We start from the raw sequence: 25,159 nt of genomic DNA, 5'->3' as shown, positions 1-25,159 counted from the left end.
GAGTTCCCTGAGGGGAGCCACTTTGCCATAACAGGTTTTAACCTTGGACACAATAAAATATTCCCTCCATTTATCCAATAAAATATATTATAATTCTCTTCTACCTCATTCTGTAGCGGAACGGGCCAATTAATGAACCAATAAGGACGAACAAAAACAAGCTCCTCACGCTGATGAGGACACAGTAACCTTTTCTTTACTTAGGGTACCAAATGGTACCCTATTCCATATGGTGTGCACTACTTTTGAGCAGGGCCCATAAGGATTCCAATCGGGCTCTGGTCAAACGTAGTGCACAATTTAGGGGATAGGATGCTATTTGGGACTGCCTTAATTCTGTTCTAACAGGCAACCCTGAGAGGCAGGCCTTTCTAGGCCAAATCGTTACCTTTAACTTACCCTCTCAGAGAGAAGCTATCGTTATAGGCTCATCAGAATGGATGTTAAACTTGGCTGTAATGCCCACACTGTACAGACTGTTCAGGCTCAGAGCCTAGTAGAGGGAACCGAATGTTCTCTGGGGTCAAGTTCATTAGCGTAAACTGCAACAAAATGTTTTGCAACGGAAGTGAACATTTTAATGTCAGGTAGATGGTCCTCCCTGTCACAATACATTTTCGTCCGTTAGGGTCTAATAAAGAAGACGTGGGTTGTTGGATGTTTGGAAGGGGACGGGGATAATAGGAGAGCGCAGAAGTCCATTTGAACCTTTGCGTAATCCTCTGATTAATAAAACTCAAAGATGCCTGTATAGAACCCAATAAATGTGAATGTGTGTTTTGAATTTTTTGTCTAGCCTAGTTTTGTGGGTTGAGTGTTATTTAGGCTTAACCTCTGGGTTTTAGCTGAGGTGGTACCAGTGACTTCCTTTCTCTCTAGATCGTTTGCACTGGGCTATGTTGAGTCTTTAAGCCTCTTTGGTGTGTGTGATATTTTGAGTTCTGTCTGTTGTAGTTTTTGTAGTTATCTATCTGATAACTGTATTGTGTGTTTCTCTTTCAAGATCATTGGCATCGGTCTGTGTGGGGTGTTTGAGCTGATCAAGGAGACGCGGTTCTCTCACCCTTCCCTGTGTCTGCGCAGCCTTCAGGCCCTGCTGCATATGCTGCAGGGACAACAACCAGAGGGCTTCCAGACGGAACCTCCTGATGTACTGGGTGAGTACTAATAATACTATTACTGCTACTACTGCTAATATATTTATTTTATATAGAGCTTTCATTACTAGTATAATCTCAGTCACTTTAAAAACAAAATAAACCAAAAACAAATTAACAAAACAAATATAGGTATTTGGGCGATGGTCTTCTACGTCTTCAGATGTTCCGACAGGTATTATCTTGAGAGGAGGGAGCATAGATGGTAAAGCCAGGCAGGGAAGTAGAGACATCTGGCAGACAGGCCACAGAGCTCCTCAATGTGCAACTTGTCATCTTTTGATAATCACAACTTCACCGTAGGTAGGCAGGCTGGATCTTCCACTACTGAAATGTAGCACCCACATGGGTGATGCTTCAATGACTGTAAAAGCGCCAGTAAGACCACCACACCTCAGCAGTGGTCCAGAAAAGCCCCGAATGAAGTGAGACTTCATCCCAGCACACCGCAGTCCACTTCTCTCTAGGAACTTGGTCAGGGAGCTAAAAAGCTGATGCTGATGGTGTTGCTGAATCATTCAAATCATATTAGTTAGCTAGCCAAGCCAAATATAAACTGACTTGCCATAATCAGTCCTGCAATTCTGTCTCACCACCAGATAGTTCAGTTAATCTATCAACAAGTTATCAAAACAATTATACAAATAAAAAATTATAATAAATTGATAAAAATATAATAATCCATTAACACTCAAAAACCTGTTTGCTAAAAGTGAGTTACAAGTTAATACGTCTCTTTTATCGTCAAAACAAAAGATGCCCAATCATGCAATGCCTCAGACGAGGCATGGAAAAGTGACCCCCTCTCACAACCTGGCGGTCTCAGCAGATGCTAGCTCAAAGAAGCACCAGCATGGTTCAGAATGGGTATGGCCAAAAGTATTACAAAAATTCAAGAGACAATTTCTGAACGCCTCATCAAAATTGATGTGCTCGTTGATAAACTCCACGAAGACCAGAAAGTCACAAAGGGACGAGTGACAAAGTCAGAAGACCATGCTGACCACCAGGCTGCTGTCCTGGAAGTCCACGAGGACGTGTATCAAAAGCACAAGAAGTTGGAGGACTCCGTTTTGACACAGAGGATACATTTGAACCTTACAGGAATGTCCAAAGCGCTCAAATTTCCTGAAGGCAATGGAGGGAAGAGATGCCATTGCCTTTCTTCAGGAGTGGATTCCCAGAATCTTGGATCTTCTCCCTTTTCGCGAGAGAGCCCATTGTACACTACGGAGAAATGCACCCAGGGCGTTTGTTATTAAATAGCTACGGTACAGAGACACTGTCCGCATCCTCGCTGCTGCCCGAGCAAAGGGAGAGCTGAAGTATGGAGATGCGAAAATTTTTCCTGCTCTTTCTCCCATACAACATGAGGAGGATGGCTTTCTCCCCTCTCGAGGCTTCTGTGGCAGTCTGGCTTGGCATATGACCTGCGCTACCCGGCGACTTTGTGGATCGAAACCAAGAATGGTGAGCACACTGATTCTGTGAAGATGTCTGAAGCATTCATGAGGAAGAAACTCCCTGACTTGTTCACTCCGACGACATCATGAGGAACTGAATTTCAAACTTGGATACAGTGGATAGTGAACTGTTAGAACATAGCGATATAATGAAATGACTCCGATATGATTGACTGTCTGGCTGGCAAGATGGGTAACTTGACAATGAGTAGTGAGGTAACGTTGGAACATGGCTAATGTTGGCTGCGCTATTTAGCCAGCTAGCTAAGTTTACATTAGTGTGACTATAGCTACACAGCATAGTCACACTATGTCAGGTAGTTCCATTTTTTTTGTATGCTTTTATTTTTCGCATAGAGATCCAGTCGGATTTGGTTAAATAGTTGTGGCTGTGGAATGGGTTTCAAGCCCAAGTTGTTCATATTACTTCAGGGTATTTTACAAACGTTTTCTGTCTTGTTTATCATTAGTGATTTATGCTAACGTTAGTGATACCGAGGCAGGAATGAGCTACACACTAGCTGGCACTAATGTTAACATATGTTTCCCATGCCAATAAAGCCCCTTGAATTGATTTGAAGCTAGCTGGCCGCTTATAACGTTAGCTTTGGGCAACAGGGTTAAGTAGCTGGCAAGCTATTTATTTTCATGAACTGAAGTTCAATTTCAATAGATGAACAACAAGTGGCAACCTAGCTAATACTTACTCACAAGGATTCCTAAATCATTGCTAAGAATAATGAAAATTACGGCAGTTTCTACTGGTCATTGTTTTCAGTCTGATTGTATTGGTGCTAGCTAGGTACCAAGCTAAAGCTAGTTACCCCAGAAGTTGCAGTCAAACAAATTATGCTTTATTACCAAGCGGTATTGTAAACACATAATTCGTGACCTGTGTTTTCTTGTTTGCAGACTTTTTTGTACAGCTTTGACAGTGCTACTGTATATTTTTTGACACGCAAAGACCCAAACAACGTTCCATAGTATGCATGTCGTGACGCAAATAGCAGTGACGCTATTACTGTGTATCTCCGGTAGGGCAACATCTGAAAAATAGAGTACTTGGTAGTGTGTACCGGTGCTCGACCTGTCGGCAAAAGCCAACATCACCCACGACAGAACGGTTGATTGTCAAGGGCAATGAATTCCATTATCTTGGCGTTAATGGATTTCACCTTGAAGTTGTCTTGCTGAAATGTTCTTACTCTTTCAAATGACTGCTCGACTTGTTGACTGTTAGCCCACAATGTCTGCTGTGTGGATCGATGTTAGGAATGCTGTGTTGCAAGTATTGCGTAACGACGTCATGTATCTACGTTATATATGTATGCACATCGGCGTTAAACTAGACATCCGATATGTGCACCCCTAGGTTAAATGATACTCATTTAACATTTCTTATTCCTGCAGGCAAATAAGCAAACATTTCCCTACACCCATTTCGCTACACCCGCAATAACATCTGCTAAATATGTGTATCATTAAAATTGTATTTGATTTGAATGGAACTTTAACTACTGGGTGTAAGTATTTATCCAGATCTTTATCGGGTTATTCAGCCCTGCTGGCTTCATTACCAGTCAGTAAAACGCTTCAAGAAGGTAGAGGTTTGGCACTTACTAAATAAATAATCCTACATTTGTAATATTTCTGAACACTCATATCAACATCTTTTTTACCACCAATAACAACTCTGCCTCCCTATACATTCTTATAAGGTTCTTAAGAGAAAAGTCCACTCTCCCCTAACAAATGCCCTCAGCATCTGAGACCGCAGCGGTAGAAACTGTATTTGAGCGGTTTAACCACATTTGATGTAAGAGCCTCTTCATATTATCAGTTGAGGTTCTTAATAAATCCTAATTGGTCACTAAGTATAATAATAGGTAGTGCCTTCTCTAAGCGTATCGCAAGGGTCTTAGTAAGAATCTTGCAATTCGCATTAAGTAGGCTGATTGCTCTAAAATTCCCAGGTTCTGTAGTATCTCTATCCTTTATAGGAATCAGCAATATCAAAGCCTCATTAAAGGTGTGCGGAAGGGAGCCATTTTTAAATGCCTCCTGGTAAACCACTGTCAATACAGGTACAATAATGTTAGTATACAGTACCTGTTAAAGTTTGGACACCTATTCATTCATGGGTTTTTCTTTATTTTTACTGTTTTATACATTGTAGAATAATAGTGAAGATTTCATAACTATGAAATAACATATGGAATCATATAGTAACAAAATGTGTTAAACAAATCAAAATATATTTTAGATTCTTTAAAGTAGCCACCCTTTCTTTGCCTTGACGACAGCTTTGCGCACTCTTAACATTCTCTCAACCAGCGTCATGAGGAATGTCCAACAGTCTCCTTCACTCTGCGGTCCAACTCATCCCAAACCATCTCAATTTGGGTTGAGGTCAAATCAAATCCAAATCAAATTTTATTTGTCACATACACATGGTTAGCAGATGTTAATGCGAGTGTTGCGAAATGCTTGTGCTTCTAGTTCTGACAATGCAGTAATAACCAACGAGTAATCTAACCTAACAATTTCACAACAACTACCTTATACACACAAGTGTAAAAGGATGAAGAATATGTACATAAAGGTATATGAATGAGTGATGGTACAGAACGGCATAGGCAAGATGCAGTAGATGGTATCGAGTACAGTATATACATATGAGATGAGTAATGTAGTGTATGTAAACATATAAAAGTGGCATTGTTTAATATTGGAAAAATGGATGTAAAAAAAATGTATCACAAGCCACTTTAATTAAACAATGCCACTTAATATAATGTTTACATACCTTACATTACTCATCTCATATGTATAGACTGTACTCCATAACATCTACTGCATCTTGCCATCTTCATGTAATACATGTATCATTAGCCACTTTAACATGTAGTGACACCCCATCCCGTGAACGGGACCGTTGTCATCATCTGACACTAATTAGCATAACACAACGGACATAAATATTCCTAGAAAATATTCCTATTCATGAAAATCACAAGTGAAATATATTGGAACACAGCTTAGCCTTTTATTAATCACCCTGTCATCTCAGATTTTCAAAATATGCTTTACAGCCAACGCTATACAAGCATTTGTGTAAATTTATCATAGCGTAGCATAGCATTATGCTTTGCTAGCATCAGGCAAACTTGTCACGGAAATCAGAAAAGCAATCAAATTACATTGTTTACCTTTGATAAACTTCGGATGTTTTCACTCACGAGACTCCCAGGTAGACAGCCAAAGTTCATTTTCTCCCCAAAATATTATTTTTGTAGGTGAAACAGCTTTGTTTGTTCTTCACGTTTGGCTGAGAAATCGCCCGAAATTGCGGTCACCACAACTCCGAAAAATATTCCAAATTAGCTCCATAATATCGACAGAAACATGGCAAACGATGTTTAGAATCAATCCTCAAGGTGTTATTCACATATCTATCGACGATAAAATCCATCGTGGCAGTTTACTTTAAATTCTGAAGAAATGGAACGCGCATGGACCTACAGATTACGCACACAGGACAACGGGCAGGACACCAGGTAAATGTAGTCTCTTATGGTCAATCTTCCAATGATATGCCTACAAACACGTCACAATGCTGCAGACACCTCGGGGAATAGACAGAAAGCGCAGGCTCATTCCTGGCGCATTCACAGCCATATAAGGAGACATTGGAAAACAGCGCCTTCAGAATCCGGGGCATTTCCTGTATGAAACTTCATCTTGGTTTCGCCTGTTGCATTAGTTCTGGGGCACGCACAGATAATATCTTTGCAGTTTTGGAGACGTCAGAGTTGTGTCTTTCCAAGGCTGTCAATTCCATGCATAGTCAAGCATATTTTCGTGACAAAATATTGCGCTTAAAACGGGCATGTCTTTTTATCCAATAATGACACAGCGCCCCCATAGGTTCAACAGGTTAAAGTGGCTGGAGTTGAGTCAGTATGTTGGCAGCAGCCACTCAATGTTAGTGGTGGCTGTTTAACAGTCTGATGGCCTTGAGATAGAAGCTGTTTTTCAGTCTCTCGGTCCCAGGTTTAATGCACCTGTACTGACCTTGCCTTCTGGATGATAGTGGGGTGAACAGGCAGTGGCTCGGGTGGTTGTTGTCCTTGATGATCTTTATGGCCTTCCTTTGACATCGGGTGGTGTAGGTGTCCTGGAGGGCAGGTAGTTTGTCCCCGGTGATGCGTTGTGCAGACCTCAGTACCCTCTGGAGAGCCTTACGGTTGTTGGCGTAGCATTTGCCGTACCAGGCGGTGGATGCTCTCGATTGTGCATCTGTGAAGGTTTGAGAGTGCTTTTGGGGACAAGCTGAATTTCTTCAGCCTCCTGGGGTTGAAGAGGCGCTGCTGCGCCTTCTTCACCACGCTGTCTGTATTGGTGGACCAATTCAGTTTGTCCGTGATGTGTACGCCGAGGAACTTAAAAATGACTACCCTCTCCACAACTGTCCCGTCGATGTGGAGAGGGGGGTGCTCCCTCTGCTGTTTCCTGAAGTCCACGATCATCTCCTTAGTTTTGTTGAGTGTGAGGTTATTTTCCTGACACCACACTCCGAGGGCCCTCACCACCTCCCTGTAGGCCGCCTCGTTGTTGATAATCAAGCCTACCACTGTTGTGTCGTCCGCAAACTTGATGATTGAGTTGGAGGCGTGCGTGGCCACCCAGTCGTTGGTGAACAGGGAGTACAGGAGAGGGCTCAGAACGTACCCTTGTTGGGCTCCAGTGTTGATGATCAACGGGGTGGAGATATCGTTACCTACCCTCACCACCTGGGGGCGGCCTGTCAGGAAGTCCAGTACCCAGTTGCACAGGGCGGGGTCGAGACCCAGGGTCTGGAGGGTACTATGGTGTTAAATGCTGAGCTGTAGTCAATGAACAGCATTCTCACATAGGTATTCCTCTTGTCCAGATGGGTTAGGGCAGTGTGGTTGCGATTGCGTCATCTGTGGACTTATTGGGGCGGTAAGCAAATTGGAGTGGGTCTAGGGTGTCAGGTAGGGTGGAGGTGATATGGTCCTTGACTAGTCTCTCAAAGCACTTCATGATGACGGATGTGAGTGCTACTCAGTTACCTTAGCTTTCTTGGGAACAGGAACAATGGTGGCCCTCTTGAAGCATGTGGGAACAGCAGACTGGGATAAGGATTGATTGAAAATGTCCGTAAACACACTAGAGGTCGACCGATTATGATTTTTCAACGCCGATACCGTTTATTTAATTTTTTTTAATGACAATTAGAACAATACTGAATGAACACTTATTTTAACTTAATATAATACATCAATAAAATCAATTTAGCCTCAAGTAAATAATGAAACATGTTCAATTTGGTTTAAATAATGCAAAACAAAGTGTTGGAGAAGAAAGTAAAAGTGCAATATGTGCTATGTAAGAAAGCTAACGTTTCAGTTCCTTGCTCAGAACATGAGAATACATGAAAGCTGGTGGTTCCTTTTAACATGAGTCTTCAATATTCCCAGGTAAGAAGTTTTAGGTTGTAGTTATTATAGGAATTATAGGACTATTTCCCTCTATACCATTTGTATTTCATTAACCTTTGACTATTGGATGTTCTTATAGGCACTTTAGTATTGCCAGTGAAACATTATAGTTTCCGTCCCTCTAGTTAGCGCGCGCTAACTAGCTAGCCATTTCACCTCGGTTACACCAGCCTCATCTCGGGAGTTTATAGGCTTGAAGTCATAAACAGCGCAATGCTTGACGCCCAATGAAGAGCTGCTGGCAAAACGCCCAACAAAGAGCTGCTGGCAAAACGCACAACGAAGAGCTGCTGGCAAAACACACGAAAGTGCTGTTTGAATGAATGTTTACGCGCCTGCTTCTGCCTACCACCGCCCAGTCAGATACTTGTATGCTTGTATGTGCAGTCAGATTATATGCAACGCAGGACATGCTAGATAATATCTAGTAATATCATCAACCATGTGTAGTTAACTAGGGATTATGATTGATTGTTTTTTATAAGATAAGTTTAATGCTAGCTAGCAACTTACCTTGGCTTACTGCATTCGCTTAACAGGCAGTCTCCTTGTGGAGTGCAACGAGAGAGAGGCAGGTCGTTATTGCGTTGGACTAGTTAACTGTAAGGTTCTCAGCTCGGGGGATTCAATCTTGCAAGGTGAAAATCTGTTGTTCTGCCTTATGTCTTAAGAAGGAAAGAGATTCCACAGATTAACTTTTAAGAAGGGACACCTGTAAATTGAAATGCATTCCAGATGACGACCTCATGAAGTTGGTTGACAGAAAGCAAAGTGTGCGCAAAGTTATCAAGGCAAGTGTGGATTCCATGTGTTATTTCATAGTTGTGATGTCTTCACTATTATTCCACAATGTAGAAAATATAAAAAATGAAGAAAACCCCTTGAATGAGTAGGTGTGTCCAAACTTTTGACGGGTACTGTAGTTCTATAATATTTTACAGGAAGGCCATCCAGACCAGGGGATTTCCCTGCTTTCATAGATAAAATTGCTGCTCTCACCACCTCTTCTGTTATAGTACAGTCCAGGTCCTCTACCTTGCTATCTGATAATCTAGGTAGTTCAAAACCAGACAAAAAAGCATCCATATCTATGGGACTCACTGTTCAGAAGAATGTGTATATAAATCTTTATTAAAACATTGAAACCCAGTCTATCTCTTTTGGATGAGGTCACCATCTTATTGCTCTTCTTAATTGCTGGAATTACATCAAGTGTTCTGCAGTTTTAGTTGCCTGTCTTCTCACCTCCCTCATGAAAAAGTCTAAACAGTGCATATTCTGCCATTTTGTTATACATTTCGTGCAACTGACATGTCAATTTACAGGCAGTTTCAAATGTGCTCACACACACAAGTTTCTGATCTTTTTACTGCTTCAACCCTCTCTCGCTCTCTGACGCATGTGCTGTTATTTTCCCTCTAATATATGCTTTAGATGTTTCCCATACTGTGGAATCCTTTTCAGTTGAGCCTATGTTGATCTCCTAAAAAAGGATCTAAGATCATCTGCTAGTGATTGGCTAAATATCTCATCTTGTAATAGCATGGTATTGTCTAAATCTACCCTTCCTCACGGTTTTATATCAACATGTAACTCTACTATAGCATGACACGCGAGGGCAATTCGACCAATCTGGCAAGTAATCCCATTTACCATGAAATTAGATATCAAGAATAAATCTATTCTGGAGTTTGTCTTATGACAGTGGGAGAAGGAAGTATATTCTCTCTCATTAGGATGGACTTATCTCCATACAGTGCCTTGCGAAAGTATTCGGCCCCCTTGAACTTTGCGACCTTTTGCCACATTTCAGGCTTCAAACATAAAGATATAAAACTGTATTTTTTTGTGAAGAATCAACAACAAGTGGGACACAATCATGAAGTGGAACGACATTTATTGGATATTTCAAACTTTTTTAACAAATCAAAAACTGAAGAATTGGGCGTGCAAAATTATTCAGCCCCTTTACTTTTAGTGCAGCAAACTCTCTCCAGAAGTTCAGTGAGGATCTCTGAATGATCCAATGTTGACCTAAATGACTAATGATGATAAATACAATCCACCTGTGTGTAATCAAGTCTCCGTATAAATGCACCTGCACTGTGATAGTCTCAGAGGTCCGTTAAAAGCGCAGAGAGCATCATGAAGAACAAGGAACACACCAGGCAGGTCCGAGATACTGTTGTGAAGAAGTTTAAAGCCGGATTTGGATACAAAAAGATTTCCCAAGCTTTAAACATCCCAAGGAGCACTGTGCAAGCGATAATATTGAAATGGAAGGAGTATCAGACCACTGCAAATCTACCAAGACCTGGCCGTCCCTCTAAACTTTCAGCTCATACAATGAGAAGACTGATCAGAGATGCAGCCAAGAGGCCCATGATCACTCTGGATGAACTGCAGAGATCTACAGCTGAGGTGGGAGACTCTGTCCATAGGACAACAATCAGTCGTATATTGCACAAATCTGGCCTTATGGAAGAGTGGCAAGAAGAAAGCCATTTCTTAAAGATATCCATAAAAGTGTTGTTTAAAGTTTGCCACAAGCCACCTGGGAGACACACCAAACATGTGGAAGAAGGTGCTCTGGTCAGATGAAACCAAAATTGAACTTTTTGGCAACAATGCAAAACGTTATGTTTGGCGTAAAAGCAACACAGCTGAACACACCATTCCCACTGTCAAACATGGTGGTGGCAGCATCATGGTTTGGGCCTGCTTTTCTTCAGCAGGGACAGGGAAGATGGTTAAAATTGATGGGAAGATGGATGGAGCCAAATACAGGACCATTCTGGAAGAAAACCTGATGGAGTCTGCAAAAGACCTGAGACTGGGACGGAGATTTGTCTTCCAACAAGACAATGATCCAAAACATAAAGCAAAATCTACAATGGAATGGTTCAAAAATAAACATATCCAGGTGTTAGAATGGCCAAGTCAAAGTCCAGACCTGAATCCAATCGAGAATCTGTGGAAAGAACTGAAAACTGCTGTTCACAAATGCTCTCCATCCAACCTCACTGAGCTCGAGCTGTTTTGCAAGGAGGAATGTGAAAAAATGTCAGTCTCTCGATGTGCAAAACTGATAGAGACATACCCCAAGCGACTTACAGCTGTAATCGCAGCAAAAGGTGGCGCTACAAAGTATTAACTTAAGGGGGCTGAATAATTTTGCACGCCCAATTTTTCAGTTTTTGATTTGTTAAAAAAGTTTGAAATATCCAATAAATGTCGTTCCACTTCATGATTGTGTCCCACTTGTTGTTGATTCTTCACAAAAAAATACAGTTTTATATCTTTATGTTTGAAGCCTGAAATGTGGCAAAAGGTCGCAAAGTTCAAGGGGGCCGAATACTTTCGCAAGGCACTGTATGTCTGTAAGGCCCACAGTCTGCTGCCATGTGTTGCAAGTCTTTTCTTTGGTGTGGAGTTACCTGTAAATTGACTTCTATTAGTCATGTCCATCACTTGGTTAAAGTGTCCAGCAAGGACGATCTGCCCCTCCATATTTCCCAGTATAACATTGACCTCGTGAAAAAAATCTGGGTTCTCCTTGTTGGGAGCATATATGTTGCATAACACTACCTTAATTAATCCCATTTATAAGAGCCTCAATGCAGATGCGCCTGCCGTACCCATCAGAGCGTTGCTTCAACATTTAAAGTATTTTACGCATCAGAATAATCACCCCATTTTGTTTTGAATTAAATGAGCTATGGGAAACTTATGCAAGCCAGCTTAAAAATGTTGGCGCCTCTATCTGTTAAATGTGATTCCTGTATGAATACAATTATCCACCTGTTTTGATTTTAAATAGGTCTTATCTTTTTCCTCTTCACTTGGTTACCACAACCGTTTATATTCCGGTATTATGTTTACATAACCATTATCCGTATTTTCACTGAGTAGTTATAGCCTTTGAGCAAGAAGTGTCCCATTTAACACACTTGATGAATAATGAACATCATTATATAACATTTCACAATATATGCTCCAGCTGTACAATAGAACAGTGTAGAAAAAACACGGGACGAGATGTTAACTGTCCATTGTGCCAGTAGATGGAATGCACTCACATGAGATTTGCTGTGATGTTGGCAGTGGCATGGGAGGTTTATTTCTTAGACTGGGTTAAGATGTAAATTTTGGGACACATCCTCAGTAGTGTGCCTTCGAATCAGGTGGGTGTTTCGGCCTTTAAATCACTAAACAACCTCATCAAAGGTGGCCAGCTAAAGGGTGATCAAGCCTTAGCTTGTGTCCCATACCCAATTAAGATGTCCCACGGGACTATGCAAGGCAGGGGCGTCCTCTTCCCTGAGCCAGCCCTACAGCTGACCGCATACCTCATATGCCCTCCTCAAGTTGGAGGGATCTGAATTGGGTTCTCAGGTGGGGGTGGGGGGGTCATGAAGTTATAGCCCAGCAAGGGTCCTTCCGTTTGCTCCAGATCCACTGGCTGCCTCTTTCAGCAGCTTGAGAAACTGCTCTGACGGTCTGCCGCAGAGCCTGTCCATGGATTCCAAGTTCTTTCAGCAACCTGATGGTGGAAGAAGCCACGAATCCTCTGCATCCCACTTCAACTGGCCAGACTTTTGTATTCCAGCCGCGCTGAGTTGCGTCTGCTGTCAACTCTGTGTAACGCAGTTTCTTACGCTCGTAGGCCTCTTCAACAGAGTTTTCCCACGGGACTGTGAGCTCTATGATGTACACAGCATTTCGTGAAGGGGACCAGAGTACCATGTCTGGCCTAAGGTTGGTAGAAGCAATCTCAGGTGGAAAAATTAGTTGCTGGCCATTATCGACAAGCATCTTTCAGTTCCGGGCCATGGCTAGGTGTCCAGTTTCTGGCTTCGTAGGAGGATGCTTGGACCGTTTCTGTCCCTCCCGGATGAATGTTGTTGTTTTGATGGGATTGCTTGTTTTTGGAGGTAATGAATTGGTTGCACTCCTCTTGGTCTCAAGTGCTGCAGCCAGGCTCTTGAGGACCTGATTGTGCCTCCAGGTGTAGCAGACTTGTGAGAGCCTGGTCTTGCAAACTGTCATTATATGCCTGAGAGTCGCTGGAGCTGGGCAGAGGGGGCAGGTCGAGACCTCGCCATAGCATTGATGTAGGTTTTTTGGTGATGGAAGCACATCATAAACAGCTCTTATGATGAAGCTGATGTTGCTTGCCTCCATTTGCCAAATCTCACTCCAGTTGATCTTTCTCCTCTCCAGGCCTTTGAGAGACAGCCTAAGAGAGACAGCCTTTGCACTTCTTGCAGTCTCCTCCTGTCTGTGCACCTCCTCGACCACCAGCTTCCTGCGTTCAGATGTTGTTGCCTTATGGAATGTTGGTTTGCTTGCTGCCAGGCCAAAGCCTCCTCTTCCATGCTGGATATTCCCCACAATGTCTTGGTGTCTCAGGGCTGATGTTGCTTGCTGCACAGCCTTGGATGATGTCCATTTCCGTCCAGTTTGTAGGGGTGGTGCAGCCTTGCTAATGGTCTGGTCTTTGGAGTCCTTCAATGTCATCTGAAGTCTTACTTTAGAGCACTTGTACTCCTCCGTTAGACTTGTAAGAGGTAGTTCAAGGACCCCTTTGCCATAGAGGCCGATGTTACTCAGGCATCGTGGGACACCCAGCCATTTCTTCACGTATGAGGTAATGGTTCGCTCCATCTTCTCCACTGTTGTTATTGGGACCTCATAGACGGTGAGTGGCCACATTACCCGGGGGAGAAGTCCAAACTGTAGGCACCAAAGCTTGAGCTTCCCAGGCAGTAGGGTCTTGTTGATGTTCTCAAGACCGTCGGCGATGTCCTGCCTTACTTGCTGCACATGATCTTTATCCTGGAGGCTTTCGTTGTACCATCTACCCAGGCTCTTGACTGGTTGCTCAGACACCGTTGGTATCGGGGCATCTCCAATGCAGAACCTCACGTCTTTAAGCTGTCCCTTGACTATGGAGATGCTTCGAGATTTGCTTGGCTTGATTTTCATCCGGGTCCACTTGATTATATCCTGCAGCTTTGCAAGTAACTGCCTGGTGCATGCTTTAGTGATGGTCAGTGTAGTCATGTCATCCATGTATACTCGGATAGGTGGGAGACGGAGCCCTTCCTTAGTTCTCTCACCGCCGACCACCCATCTTGATGTTCCAATGATGATGACTTCCATGGCCATAGTGAAGGCCAGAGGTGAAATTGTACAACCTGCCATTATGCCTACTTCCAAGCGCTGCCATGTTGTGAAGTCGGGTGTTGTGAAACACAATTGCAGGTCTTGGAAATAGGCCTTTACCAGTGTAGAGATGGGTTCTGGTATGTGGAAAATGTTGAAGGATTCCCAGAGGAGTTCATGGGGGACTGAGCCAAAGGCATTGGCCAGGTCGAGGAAGATGACATAGCAGTCTCTCTTGTCCTTCTTAGCTAGTATGTTCCAGGCAACCAGAGAAACCAGGAATGCCTGCTTTCTGTACAGATGTATCAATGTACTTGTTCCTTTCCAGATAAATGGATAGCCTCTGTGCTATTATACTGAAAATATCTTCCCTTCGACGTTGAGAAGAGAGATTGGTCGGAATTGACTGATGTCTGTTGCATCCTTCTTTCAGGATTAGCACACCACCAGCCCTTCGCCATGCCTTTGGTATTATTTCCTTCTGCCATCCTCATGAGCCTCCAAAGAAAGCGTAGATCATCCGGGGCGTTCTTGTAGAGCTTGGGCCCAGGAGCTGAGGCCGCTCTTGCTCTTCGGACAACGTTCTCTACTTCCTTCCATTTTGGAGGATTGAATTCTGGTGGTTGAATAGGTGGGATGTCATGTGGGATGATTATCTGCTCATGCCTTTTCATGTCCTGGTGGACCTTTTTCAGATGTTCTTCCAGTTCTGGCTTTGGAGTTTTTAGGATTCCGCACTTTTCCTTTGCGAAGAGGTCTTTGACAAACTTAGTTTTTTTTAATAGAACCGTGTTCTTGAGTGTTCCTTCTTCCTACGAAGTTTCCTTCAGTTTTCCGCTCTTCGCAAGGTTGCCAGCCGACATTTAATGTCTGCTTGGAGTAGCATGAGACCTTCTCTCTCTGCATCAGAGGCCTTCTTCCACTGCTTTCTCAGCTGCCTTCTCTCTCTGACAAGTATGTCGATCTCTTGCTGCCTCCTAGATTTGGCTGGCGCGGGTGGTGTGGTGTCTTGCCACTTCTCTCGTTTACTCCAAAGCGCTCTTCTCCGTAGTGGTAGATAATGTCTCCCATCCTTTCAAGCTTTTTCTCTGCTGTTCCTACCTGTTGTTCCAAGATTTTTGTCAGGTCGTTGTTGATTGTTTCCCACTCTCTTTTCAACAGCTTTGGGCCACTTCACACTCGGTCTGTGCCCTTTGATATTTTCTTATTTTTAGAGGTCTCTGTGGTTGGGTGAGTTCATCCACCGGCATTTCTGTGCTTGTGTTATCCTCCTCCGTTAGAGGGGTGCTGATGCTCTGCAAACTTTGGTTTGCGTCCCGTCGCTGTGCTTCATTCGACTGATTTGACTGGCTGCTTCGTAAGAAGTACTGGTCAATGCGAGGTCCCCGTCTCTGCTCTCCCAAGCACCTTTTCCTCCCTTGATGGATCCTTAACCCCCTTGCCGATGTTACACTCTCCCAACCACAGCTGCACACCTGAAGTGTGTGTACTGCTGCTGTTATGGTTGTCTCATGTGCTGTGTTCCTACTCGTAGTCGTTTCCGTTCCTGGGTCCGTAACCGTGTGATCAGTCGTTGAGCCATCTTGCGCCCCAGCTCTCGCGGACTCTAGGGTGTATGTTCCTTTGTTGACTTTCAGTAGCACTTAGCGGGTGTCTCCAACATACTGAAGCAGCGTCGGAGACTGCCAACATGGGTTGCTAGCCCATGACAGCTCCAGTGGGGTCTATTCCCTCCGGTCAGCTGTCTCTCCAAGCTGTCACATAGACTTTCCTAAATAAACAGAGAAAACAAATCCCAAAATAAAACAAAGCAACTAGGAACGTCACGTTGCTTCGCATTGAGTCAATCATCACAGAACTGTATTTGAAGCCACAGAAGATAACCTGCAGTCAACTAAAAGATTCCTAATGGTCCGTAAGGCGCTTGAAAGGCTAAATTAGTCCCGCAAACACACTGCCTACCTTAATTTGTACAGTAAACGGCATACAATTCAACTTGTATTTTACCTTGTCTTGTCGTTATCTCGGCCAAACACCTTGCTCTAGCAAGAATCTCTCAGCCTCCACATTTTCCTTGACAACCATTTTTATTTCCCTTCCAAATAAAGAGCAGGGTCGCTGGGAATACCAGCGTGTGCCTGGCGTTCTTCTCGTGGTGTTTCTTCGCCGTTGCAAACATCTTCCTCTTCATTGCCAGTTACTTGGAAAGGTGCCGGGAAAAAGACAGCCGGCGGCCTTCCCACCAAACTTCTTGCTTTCACTGCTTTAAGTACCTTCCCCCAGGCTGTAGATCGTAGGGTCGGATGAGAACTATTCTCGTCAGACATGTTTAAACTTCGATGGGTTTGTTTAAATTCGAATTCGTGCCTGTCAAATCCTTCTGCTATGATTTTCTGCACACAAGATTAGTCCACCACCAGCCTCACAATGTTGATCTCTTTCAGATGAACTAATCTCACCGTATTTCTCCTACTTCTGTTCTCAAGTTATTTGACACGATTACACAATATATACATTTTTCTCGTGATTGTCATTACCCTTCTCCAGACGGCCAATTTCTCACATGGAATAGCCTTCATTTTTCAGAACAAGAATAGACTAAGTTTTAGAAAATCTCTTTGTTTCTGGCCATTTTGAACCTCTAATCGAACCCACAAATGCTGATGCTCCAGATACTCAACTAGTCTGAAGGACAGTTTCATTGCTTTTTAAAAATTAGCAGAACAGTTTTCAGCTGTGCTAACATCATTGCAAAATAGTTTTCTAATGATCAATTAGCCTTTTAAAATGATTAACTTGGATTAGCTAACACAACGTGCCATTGGAACACAGGAGTGATGGTTGCTGATAATGGGCCCCTGTACGCCCCTGTTGATATTCCATTCAAAATCAGTCGTTTGCAGCTACAATAGTCATTTACAACATTAACAATGTCTACACTGTGTTTCTGATCAATTTGATATTTTAACGTACAAAAAATTAGCTTTTCTTTCAAAAAGGATATTACTAAATGACCCTAACCTTTTGAACGGTAGTGTATACACAGTATATTTACAGAGCTCTAATACTTGCACATACATGCATGGGCAGACACGCACAATGCATGTATACACTCAGATGCAAACGCAAATAGACCAAGACACAGAGGCATGCACACAAACACACATTTGCACGCACTTGTGCAGACACAGGTAAACACACACACACATTGCAGACATACTGCCCCTCTTAACCCTCTATATCCTCCCTACAGAGTCTCTGTTCCAACTGCTGCTGGAGACAACAGTGCGCAGCACGGGGATGAACGACCCTACTGGGCAGGCCCTCACCGCCCTGTCCTGTGCCTGCCTCTTCAGCCTGGTGGTGTCCTGGGGAGACACAGGCAAGACCCTGCAGGCCGTCTCCGCCATCCTCACCAACAACGGCAGTCATGCCTGCCAGACTATCCAGGTGAGCCGACGCTGTGTCACACAACTCGAAACGATTCAACACACTTCCTCACTCAGGTTAGACTTGTTAAACCTGCTCCACACCACCAGACTGTCTCAAGGCAGCAGCATCTGGAGCTCTGAAGGAGAGCAGAAATTACTTTGGAGAAAATGTCAAGCTTCTGTTTTCCACCCTCTTATGTTACCCCGCCCGCATTCTTCCGGCAATTAATTTTAGAATATTTGTGTCTTTGTGTATGTACATTATTTTCTGTTTGAGTGATACTGTTTGTGTGTGTGCATTTGTCTGTCTGTAACCATGTTTATCCAACCTTCTAATGCGAATAAAGTCATGCCATATAAAAATATATCACCACAGGTGTGATGAAAACAGCAAGTGTTGATACAATTCTGTAAATGTCAACAGACAATTTGTTGGTTCGGCATGGTGGGATCCTTGTGTCGGAGTTAATTATGCGACCATTGCGATGGAAACAGTTTTATGCGCAAATACTTTTAGAATAACCATGTCAATGTCAACATGCAGTATGGTTTTCCCACTGTGACCTGGAAAATCATGCACAGTTTTTTTAGGCTACAGATTAAATAAATTGTGATTTTTAACTTCACAGGGTGGTAAAAGTGCACGGGATGAGTTTGATGATCCTTTTCCCAAAAATATGTGAATTGGTCTTATGTAGCAACATTTTAAATTTAGTTTTTTACATTGGATAAAAGTAGAGACTCTGAGCTAGAAAATGGCTTATCAAACACTCCAGTTGAGGAATGATGAGAAAGTAATTCTGATTTGAAAGTTGATAAACTTGAAACCCTGTTTTTTGGAAATTGGCCTTTGAATGTTTTGGTACACCTACTGGAGAGCTCCTCTTTGGCTACACCCATTCAGCATCGTTCACACCTTCTAAAGCCTTATCCCCACCCATCTCTTTAATGATTCACAGTGTAGTAAACCACCAAAGATTTCAGGACGAAAAGTGGTGAAAGTAGAGGAACTTTTATCTAGTCCTTGGCCTATATCCTAATCTGACTTTGGTGCAGGTCATGCTATTCTTCACATTACTGTCTCTGGTAAACACACACTATATCAAATAAAATCTGTTTATTTGTAACATGCACAGGATACAGAAGGTGTAAACGGTACAATGGGTACTTGCATAGTGGAGTCTTTTGTTTAGACATGTAGCTAGCTAGCTAAACAATGAACCATATTCCCAACTCTAATGCCGCATTCAAAAAAGAAAAATGTGAACATCCAACTTTATAGAGCTCCTACACAGATCATACATGTAACATTAGCTACTGAGCCAGCCATCTAACGTTAGCTAACAGTACGCGCTAACTTGCAATGAAAACGACTTTCTGGCAAAAGTTGAAAGTTTACATTAACTTAGGTTGGAGTCATTAAAACTAGTTTTTCAACCACTCCACAATTTTGACAAGTCGGTTAGGACTTCTACTTTGTGCATGACACAAGTAATTTTCCAACAATTGTTTATAGACAGATTATTTCACTTATAATTCACTATCACAATTCCAGTGGGTCAGAGGTTTACATACACTAAGTTGACTGTGCCTTTAAACGGTGTGAAATTCCAGAAAATGATGTCATGGCTTTAGAAGCATCTGATGGGCTAATTGACATCATTTGAGTTAATTGGGGTCTACCTGTGGATGTATTTCAAGGCCTACCTTCAAACTCAGTGCCTCTTTGCTTGACATCATGGGAAAATCAAAAGAAATCGGCCAACACATCAGAAAAGAATTGTAGACCTCCACAAGTCTGGTTCATCCTTGAGAGCAATTTACCACACTCATCTGTACAAACAATAGTACGCAAGTATAAACACCATGGCACCACGCTGCCGTCATACCACTCAGGAAGGAGACTCATTCTGTCTCCTACTTTCATGCAAAAAGTGCAAGTCAATCCCAGAACAACAGCAAAGGACCTTGTGAAGATGCTGGAGGAAACAGGTACAAAAGTATCTCTATCCACAGTAAACTAGTCCTATATCGACATAACCTGAAAGGCTGCTCAGCAAGGACGAAGCCACTGCTCCGAAACCGGCATAAAAAAGCCCGTCTACGATTTGCAACTGCACATGGGGACAAAGATCATACGTTTTGGAGAAATGTCCTCCTGTCTGATGAAACAAAAATATAACTGTTTAGCTATAATGAATGACCTTTGTTATGTTTGGAGGAAAAAGGGGGATGCTTGCAAGCTGAAGAACACCATCCCAACCGTGAAGCACTTGGGAGCACCGACCAGCATCATGTTGTGGGGGTTCTTTGCTGCAGGAGGGACTGGTGCATTTCACAAAATAGATGGCATCATGAGGTGGGAAAATTGTGGATATATTGACGCAACAGCTCAAGACATCAGTCAGAAATTTGAAGCTTGGTCGCAAATGGGTCTTCCAAATGAACATTGACCCCAAGCATACTTCCAAAGTTGTGGCAAAATGGTTTAACTTGTTATGGCTGCATTCCTGCTAACGGGATCGATATGACAACTACCAGTGAAAGTAGAGGGCGCCAAATTCAAACCACAGAAATCTCATAATTACAATTCCTAAAACATACATGTGTTTAATATAATTTTAAAGTTAATCTTGTTGTTAATCCCACCAATGTGTCGGATTTCAAATATGCTTTTCAGCAAAAGCACTACAAACGATTGTTAGGTCTCCACCAAACCACAATAAGCACAGCCATTTTCCAGCTAAATATAGCATTCACAAAAAGCAGAAATAGAGAAAATGAATCACTAACCTTGAATTATCTTCATCAGATGACACTCATAGGACTTCATGTTACACAACACATGCATGTTTTGTTTGATAAAGTTCATATTTATATCAAACAATCTGAGTTTACATTTGCGTATTAGAGTCACTAGTTCATCAAGTGATTTTGCATAGCCACATCGTTTCAACAGAAATACTCATCATAAATGTAGATAATACAAGTTATACACATGGAATTATAGATATACCTCTCCTTAATGAAACCGCTGTGTCAGATTTCAAAAAAAGTTTACGGAAAAAGCAACCCATGTAATAATCTGAGACGGAGCTCAGAACAGTAGCCAAATTAGCTGCCGTGTTGGAGTCAACAGAAACCAGAAAATACATGATAAATGTTTCCTTACCTTTGATGAACGTCATCAGAATGCAGTCCTAGGAATCCCAGGTCCACAATAAATGCTTGATTTGTTCGAAAATGTCCATTATTTATGTCCAATTGGCTACTTTGGTTAGCGCGTTTGGTAAACAATTCTAAAGTCTATAAAGTGACAATGTCCAAAAGTTCCGTAACAGTCAGTAGAAACATGTCAAACGATGTACTGAATCAATCTATAGAATGTTGTTTACATATATCTTGAATAACATTCTAACCGGAGAATTAGAATGACTTCAGATGACCGGTGGAACGCAGGTCCTTCCCCTGTGAACGCACATGATGAAAGCACGGTCAACTCGTGTCAGTGGTGACTATTTCCTGTCTCATTCGACCCCCCTTCACATTAGTCATCGGACAAAGTTCGAACAGGAAGTGGAATTTCCCAAGTTTTTGCCTGCAATATGAGTTTTGTTATACTCACAGACATAATTCAAACAGTTTTAGAAACTTCAGTGTTCTATCCAATACTAATAATAATATGCATATATTAGCAACTGAGACTGAGGAGCTGGCCTTTAACAATGGGCAACTTTTCATCCAAGCTACTCAATACTGCCCCTGCAGCCATAAAAAGTTAAGGACAACAAAATCAAGGTATTGGAGTGGCCATCACAAAGCCCTGACCTCAAGCCTATAGAAAAGTTGTAGACAGATTGAACTGAAAAGCATGTGCGAGCAAGGAGGCCTACAAACCTGACTCAGTCACATCAGCTCTGTCAGGAGGAATGGGCCAAAGTTCACCCAACGTATTGTGGGAAGCTTGTGGAAGGCTACCTGAAACATTTGACCCAAGTTAAACAATTTAACTGTAATGCTACCAAATACTAATTGAGTGTATGTAAACGTCTGACCCACTGGGAATGTGATGAAATATATAAAAGCTGAAATTATTCTCTCTACTATTATTCTGACATTTCTCATTAAAATAAGGTGGTGATCCTAACTGACCTAAAACAATTTTTTTACTAGGATTAATGTCAGGAATTGTGAAACGTAGTTTAAATGTATTTGGCTAAGGTGTATGTAAACGTCCGACTTCAACTGTGTACGGCTGGCTACCTAATGGTGTTCCGAACACTTAACCTAATTTTAGCTCCAAAAAAATGCCATTCTTCCAGTTCAACTGGTAGATATTAATACCATTGTAAAGCACAATTTATTCCCTTTCCAGCAAAATCAATGACGAGACATCCACGCGACCTGTCTTTACATGATTGAAGAAGGCAATGGAACTCTGCCAGGTCTTTTTAAAAATGGCGGCGTGGAAGCGAAGGCTACTGAGTGATAGTGATAGGGGAAGATGTCGTGTTGGGAAACTGCTTTTTTCACCCGAACTTAAAATGTCAAAACACTATAAAGTGTTTATATAATGTCTCATTACATACCTATTTGAAGGTTTGTGTAGAATTTGAATAGGGGTTTTATTTTCAGAGGTAAGCCGCGGCTGTCACTGCTTTTGAGTGTCACGATGGCATGCAGTAATGAAAAATACACTTGATTTGAATTAAATATGAATGAATTCACGTGTAATTAACTTTACACTCACCATTGATAATGTCTTGATAAATATATACCTTTAAATATGAGTTACACAAAGTAGAGAACTTTATTTTCATAAGGGATAAGGGATGTACAGTGGGGAGAACAAGTATTTGAGTGGGCTAAAATGGGCCAAAATTCCTGCTGCAGTGTGTGTAAACCTGGTCAAGAACTACAGGAAACGTATGATCTCTGTAATTGCAAACAAAGGTTTCTGCACCAAATATTAAGTTCTGCTTTTCTGATGTATCAAATACTTATGTCATGCAATAAAATGCAAATGAATTACTTAAAAAATCATACAATGTGATTTTCTGGATTTTTGTTTTAGATACCATCCTCACACAGTTGAAGTGTACCAATGATAAAAATTACAGACCTCTACATGCTTTGTAAGTAGGGAAAACCTGCAAAAATCGGCAGTGTATCAAATACTTGTTCTCCCCACTGTATGTGATTCTGTTCAGAGAGAGATGAAGGAATATGTTACTTTTGTATAATGTTAATGAACGAAGCATGCAAATGATTAGGGTTAATATTACAACTTCCAATCACATGGGAGAAATACTTTTATAAACCACTAAATGTTAGTAAATTACTGTATAAAGCAACGATGTTAATATATAAAAAGAAATGAAACGGTAACACCAACTCAACTCTTGTCATCTCACTCCATCATATACTCTGAGTATATAAGAACACCTGCTCTTTCCCTGAAATATGCAATAACATTATGTTGGATTACATGGAAATGATATCCACATTTGTGAGTGCAAAGAAAATGGACAATCTTAATAAAGTATGTTGCATGAACACACAAAAAAAACTCATTTAATTGTATTATGACAGGAAATGTCTGGAAAGGGAAAGGCCCAACAAGAGCCCAAGAAACCGTACCACTACACCCCCGAACAGCTACAGAAGGTGAAGGCAGGGAAGAGCCTTAGGGAGGTGGCTCGTGCCTCCTGTTGGTACCTGTTTACAGGGAAACCAATGGTCCAAAAACGTTCCACAGAGTTCATACAGTAACTATTGCAGTTTGGTGACATGCTGTCTTTTTAAAGAGTCCCGTTCATTTTCTTTAGCTATGCACAATCAAGAGCAGAAAGAGAGGCACACAGGAATATTGCGTCTCAATTTTGGTTAGAGCATGTGATTTGCGAAGTTTAATAGAATTTAGGACATGCGTTACTGACATGCATGTGAGATTACACAATTATTGAACCCACAACTGTCCTGAATAGGTTGGCACAGCAAACGTGATAGCAAAAAAAAGAAAGCTCTTTGTGAGAAGGTGACGGGTTTGCTTGTGTAAATGCAGGTTACGTTAACCCCTGGTGGACAATGAATTGCATTATGTCTGGTACACATCACAATGTAACGTACAGCATCAGAGGTACGTGTTTTTCATATTTTCTCTAAAACTATAGGTCCATTACCATGTCAATCAACGCTTGTATAGAAACAGCTTACACCCCTGATTTTAATGCCAACACAGTCGCTACAGTCTTGTTTAAATGCCGCGGTTACGCAAAATGTGTACGGAACACCGTTTGGTAGCAATAATATCTGAAGATTTAGCTAGACTCTTACCAGTATTCATGGATGAATGCTTCTCCCTCTCATCGATGCCATGTTTGCCCTTAGTTTGAAGATGTAATCCAGAGTGTTTTATACAACAGCCTTCTTTCTGTGTTCTCTTTTTGGACTAGCTTTGCATTTGGCAATCTCTGCTTCCACCAGGCATTCCACTGATTTACAAACTCAGTCAACTTCCTCCATGACAACGACACCGTTTCTTCCACACCATTGTCACCAGAAGACTACAATATCTGGTTCAATGAAAATGTTAGGCCAAAGCAGTTGGGCACTGATGATGTGCGATTAGCCTGGCTCGCAGTTGGCGGTGTTAAATTCATCACAAAGGTGTTCGCTGGGATTGAGGTCAAGGCTCTGTTCAGGCCAGTAAAGTTATTCCACACACATCTCGACAAACCATTTCTGAATGGACCTTGCTTTGTGCACAGGGGCGTTGTCATGCTGAAACAGGAAAGGGCCTTCCCCAAACTGTTGCCACAAAGTTGGAAAAACAGCCCCAGATCATTGTTCCTACTCCACCAAACTTTACATTGGGCAAACTTTACATTGTACCCAATTGGGTACATTGGGGCAGGTAGTGTTCTCCTGGCATCCACCAAACACAGATTCGTCCATCAGACTGCCTGATGGTGAAGCGTGATTCATCAAGACGCGTTTCAACTGCTCCGGAGTCCAATGGAGGTGAGCTTTACACCACTCCAGCCGGCGCTTGGCATTGCGCATGGTGATCTTAGGCTTGTGTACGGCTGCTTGGCCATGGAAACCTATTTCATGGAGCTTCCAACTAACAGTTATTGTGCTGATGTTGCTTCTAGAGGCAGTTTGGAACTCAGTAGTGAGTGTTGCAACCGAGGACAGACAATTTTTACGCTCCACACGCTTCAGCACTCGGTGGTCCCATTCAGTGAGCTTGTGTGGCCTACCACTTCGCGGCTGAGCAGTTGTTGCTCCTAGACATTTCCACTTCACAATAACAGCATTTACAGTTGACGGGCAGCTCTAGCAGGGCAGAAATTTGACAAACTGACTTGTTGGAAGGGTGGCATCCTGTCACTGAGCTCTTTAGTAAGGCC

General features: G+C 42.2%; 1 protein-coding gene across 26 annotated transcripts in view; it reads left to right on the top strand.

Annotated features, from left to right (window-relative positions):
* The window catches only part of LOC139395705 (E3 ubiquitin-protein ligase MYCBP2), a 350,297-nt gene that overhangs the window by 36,399 nt on the left and 288,739 nt on the right, over positions 1 to 25,159 (top strand). For all 26 annotated transcript variants that reach the window (XM_071143146.1, XM_071143169.1, XM_071143125.1 and 23 more), the window contains exons 4-5: positions 1,004 to 1,157; positions 17,567 to 17,763. In XM_071143146.1, coding sequence (XP_070999247.1) covers positions 1,004 to 1,157; positions 17,567 to 17,763 — 351 coding nt within the window. The remainder of the gene's footprint in view (positions 1 to 1,003; positions 1,158 to 17,566; positions 17,764 to 25,159) is intronic.

This window comes from Oncorhynchus clarkii, chromosome 3 (assembly GCF_045791955.1).
Source record: "Oncorhynchus clarkii lewisi isolate Uvic-CL-2024 chromosome 3, UVic_Ocla_1.0, whole genome shotgun sequence".
Taxonomy (NCBI): Eukaryota; Metazoa; Chordata; class Actinopteri; order Salmoniformes; family Salmonidae; genus Oncorhynchus; species Oncorhynchus clarkii.
Note: the sequence above shows the minus strand (reverse complement) of the source record. Positions and strands in the feature narration are given on the sequence as shown.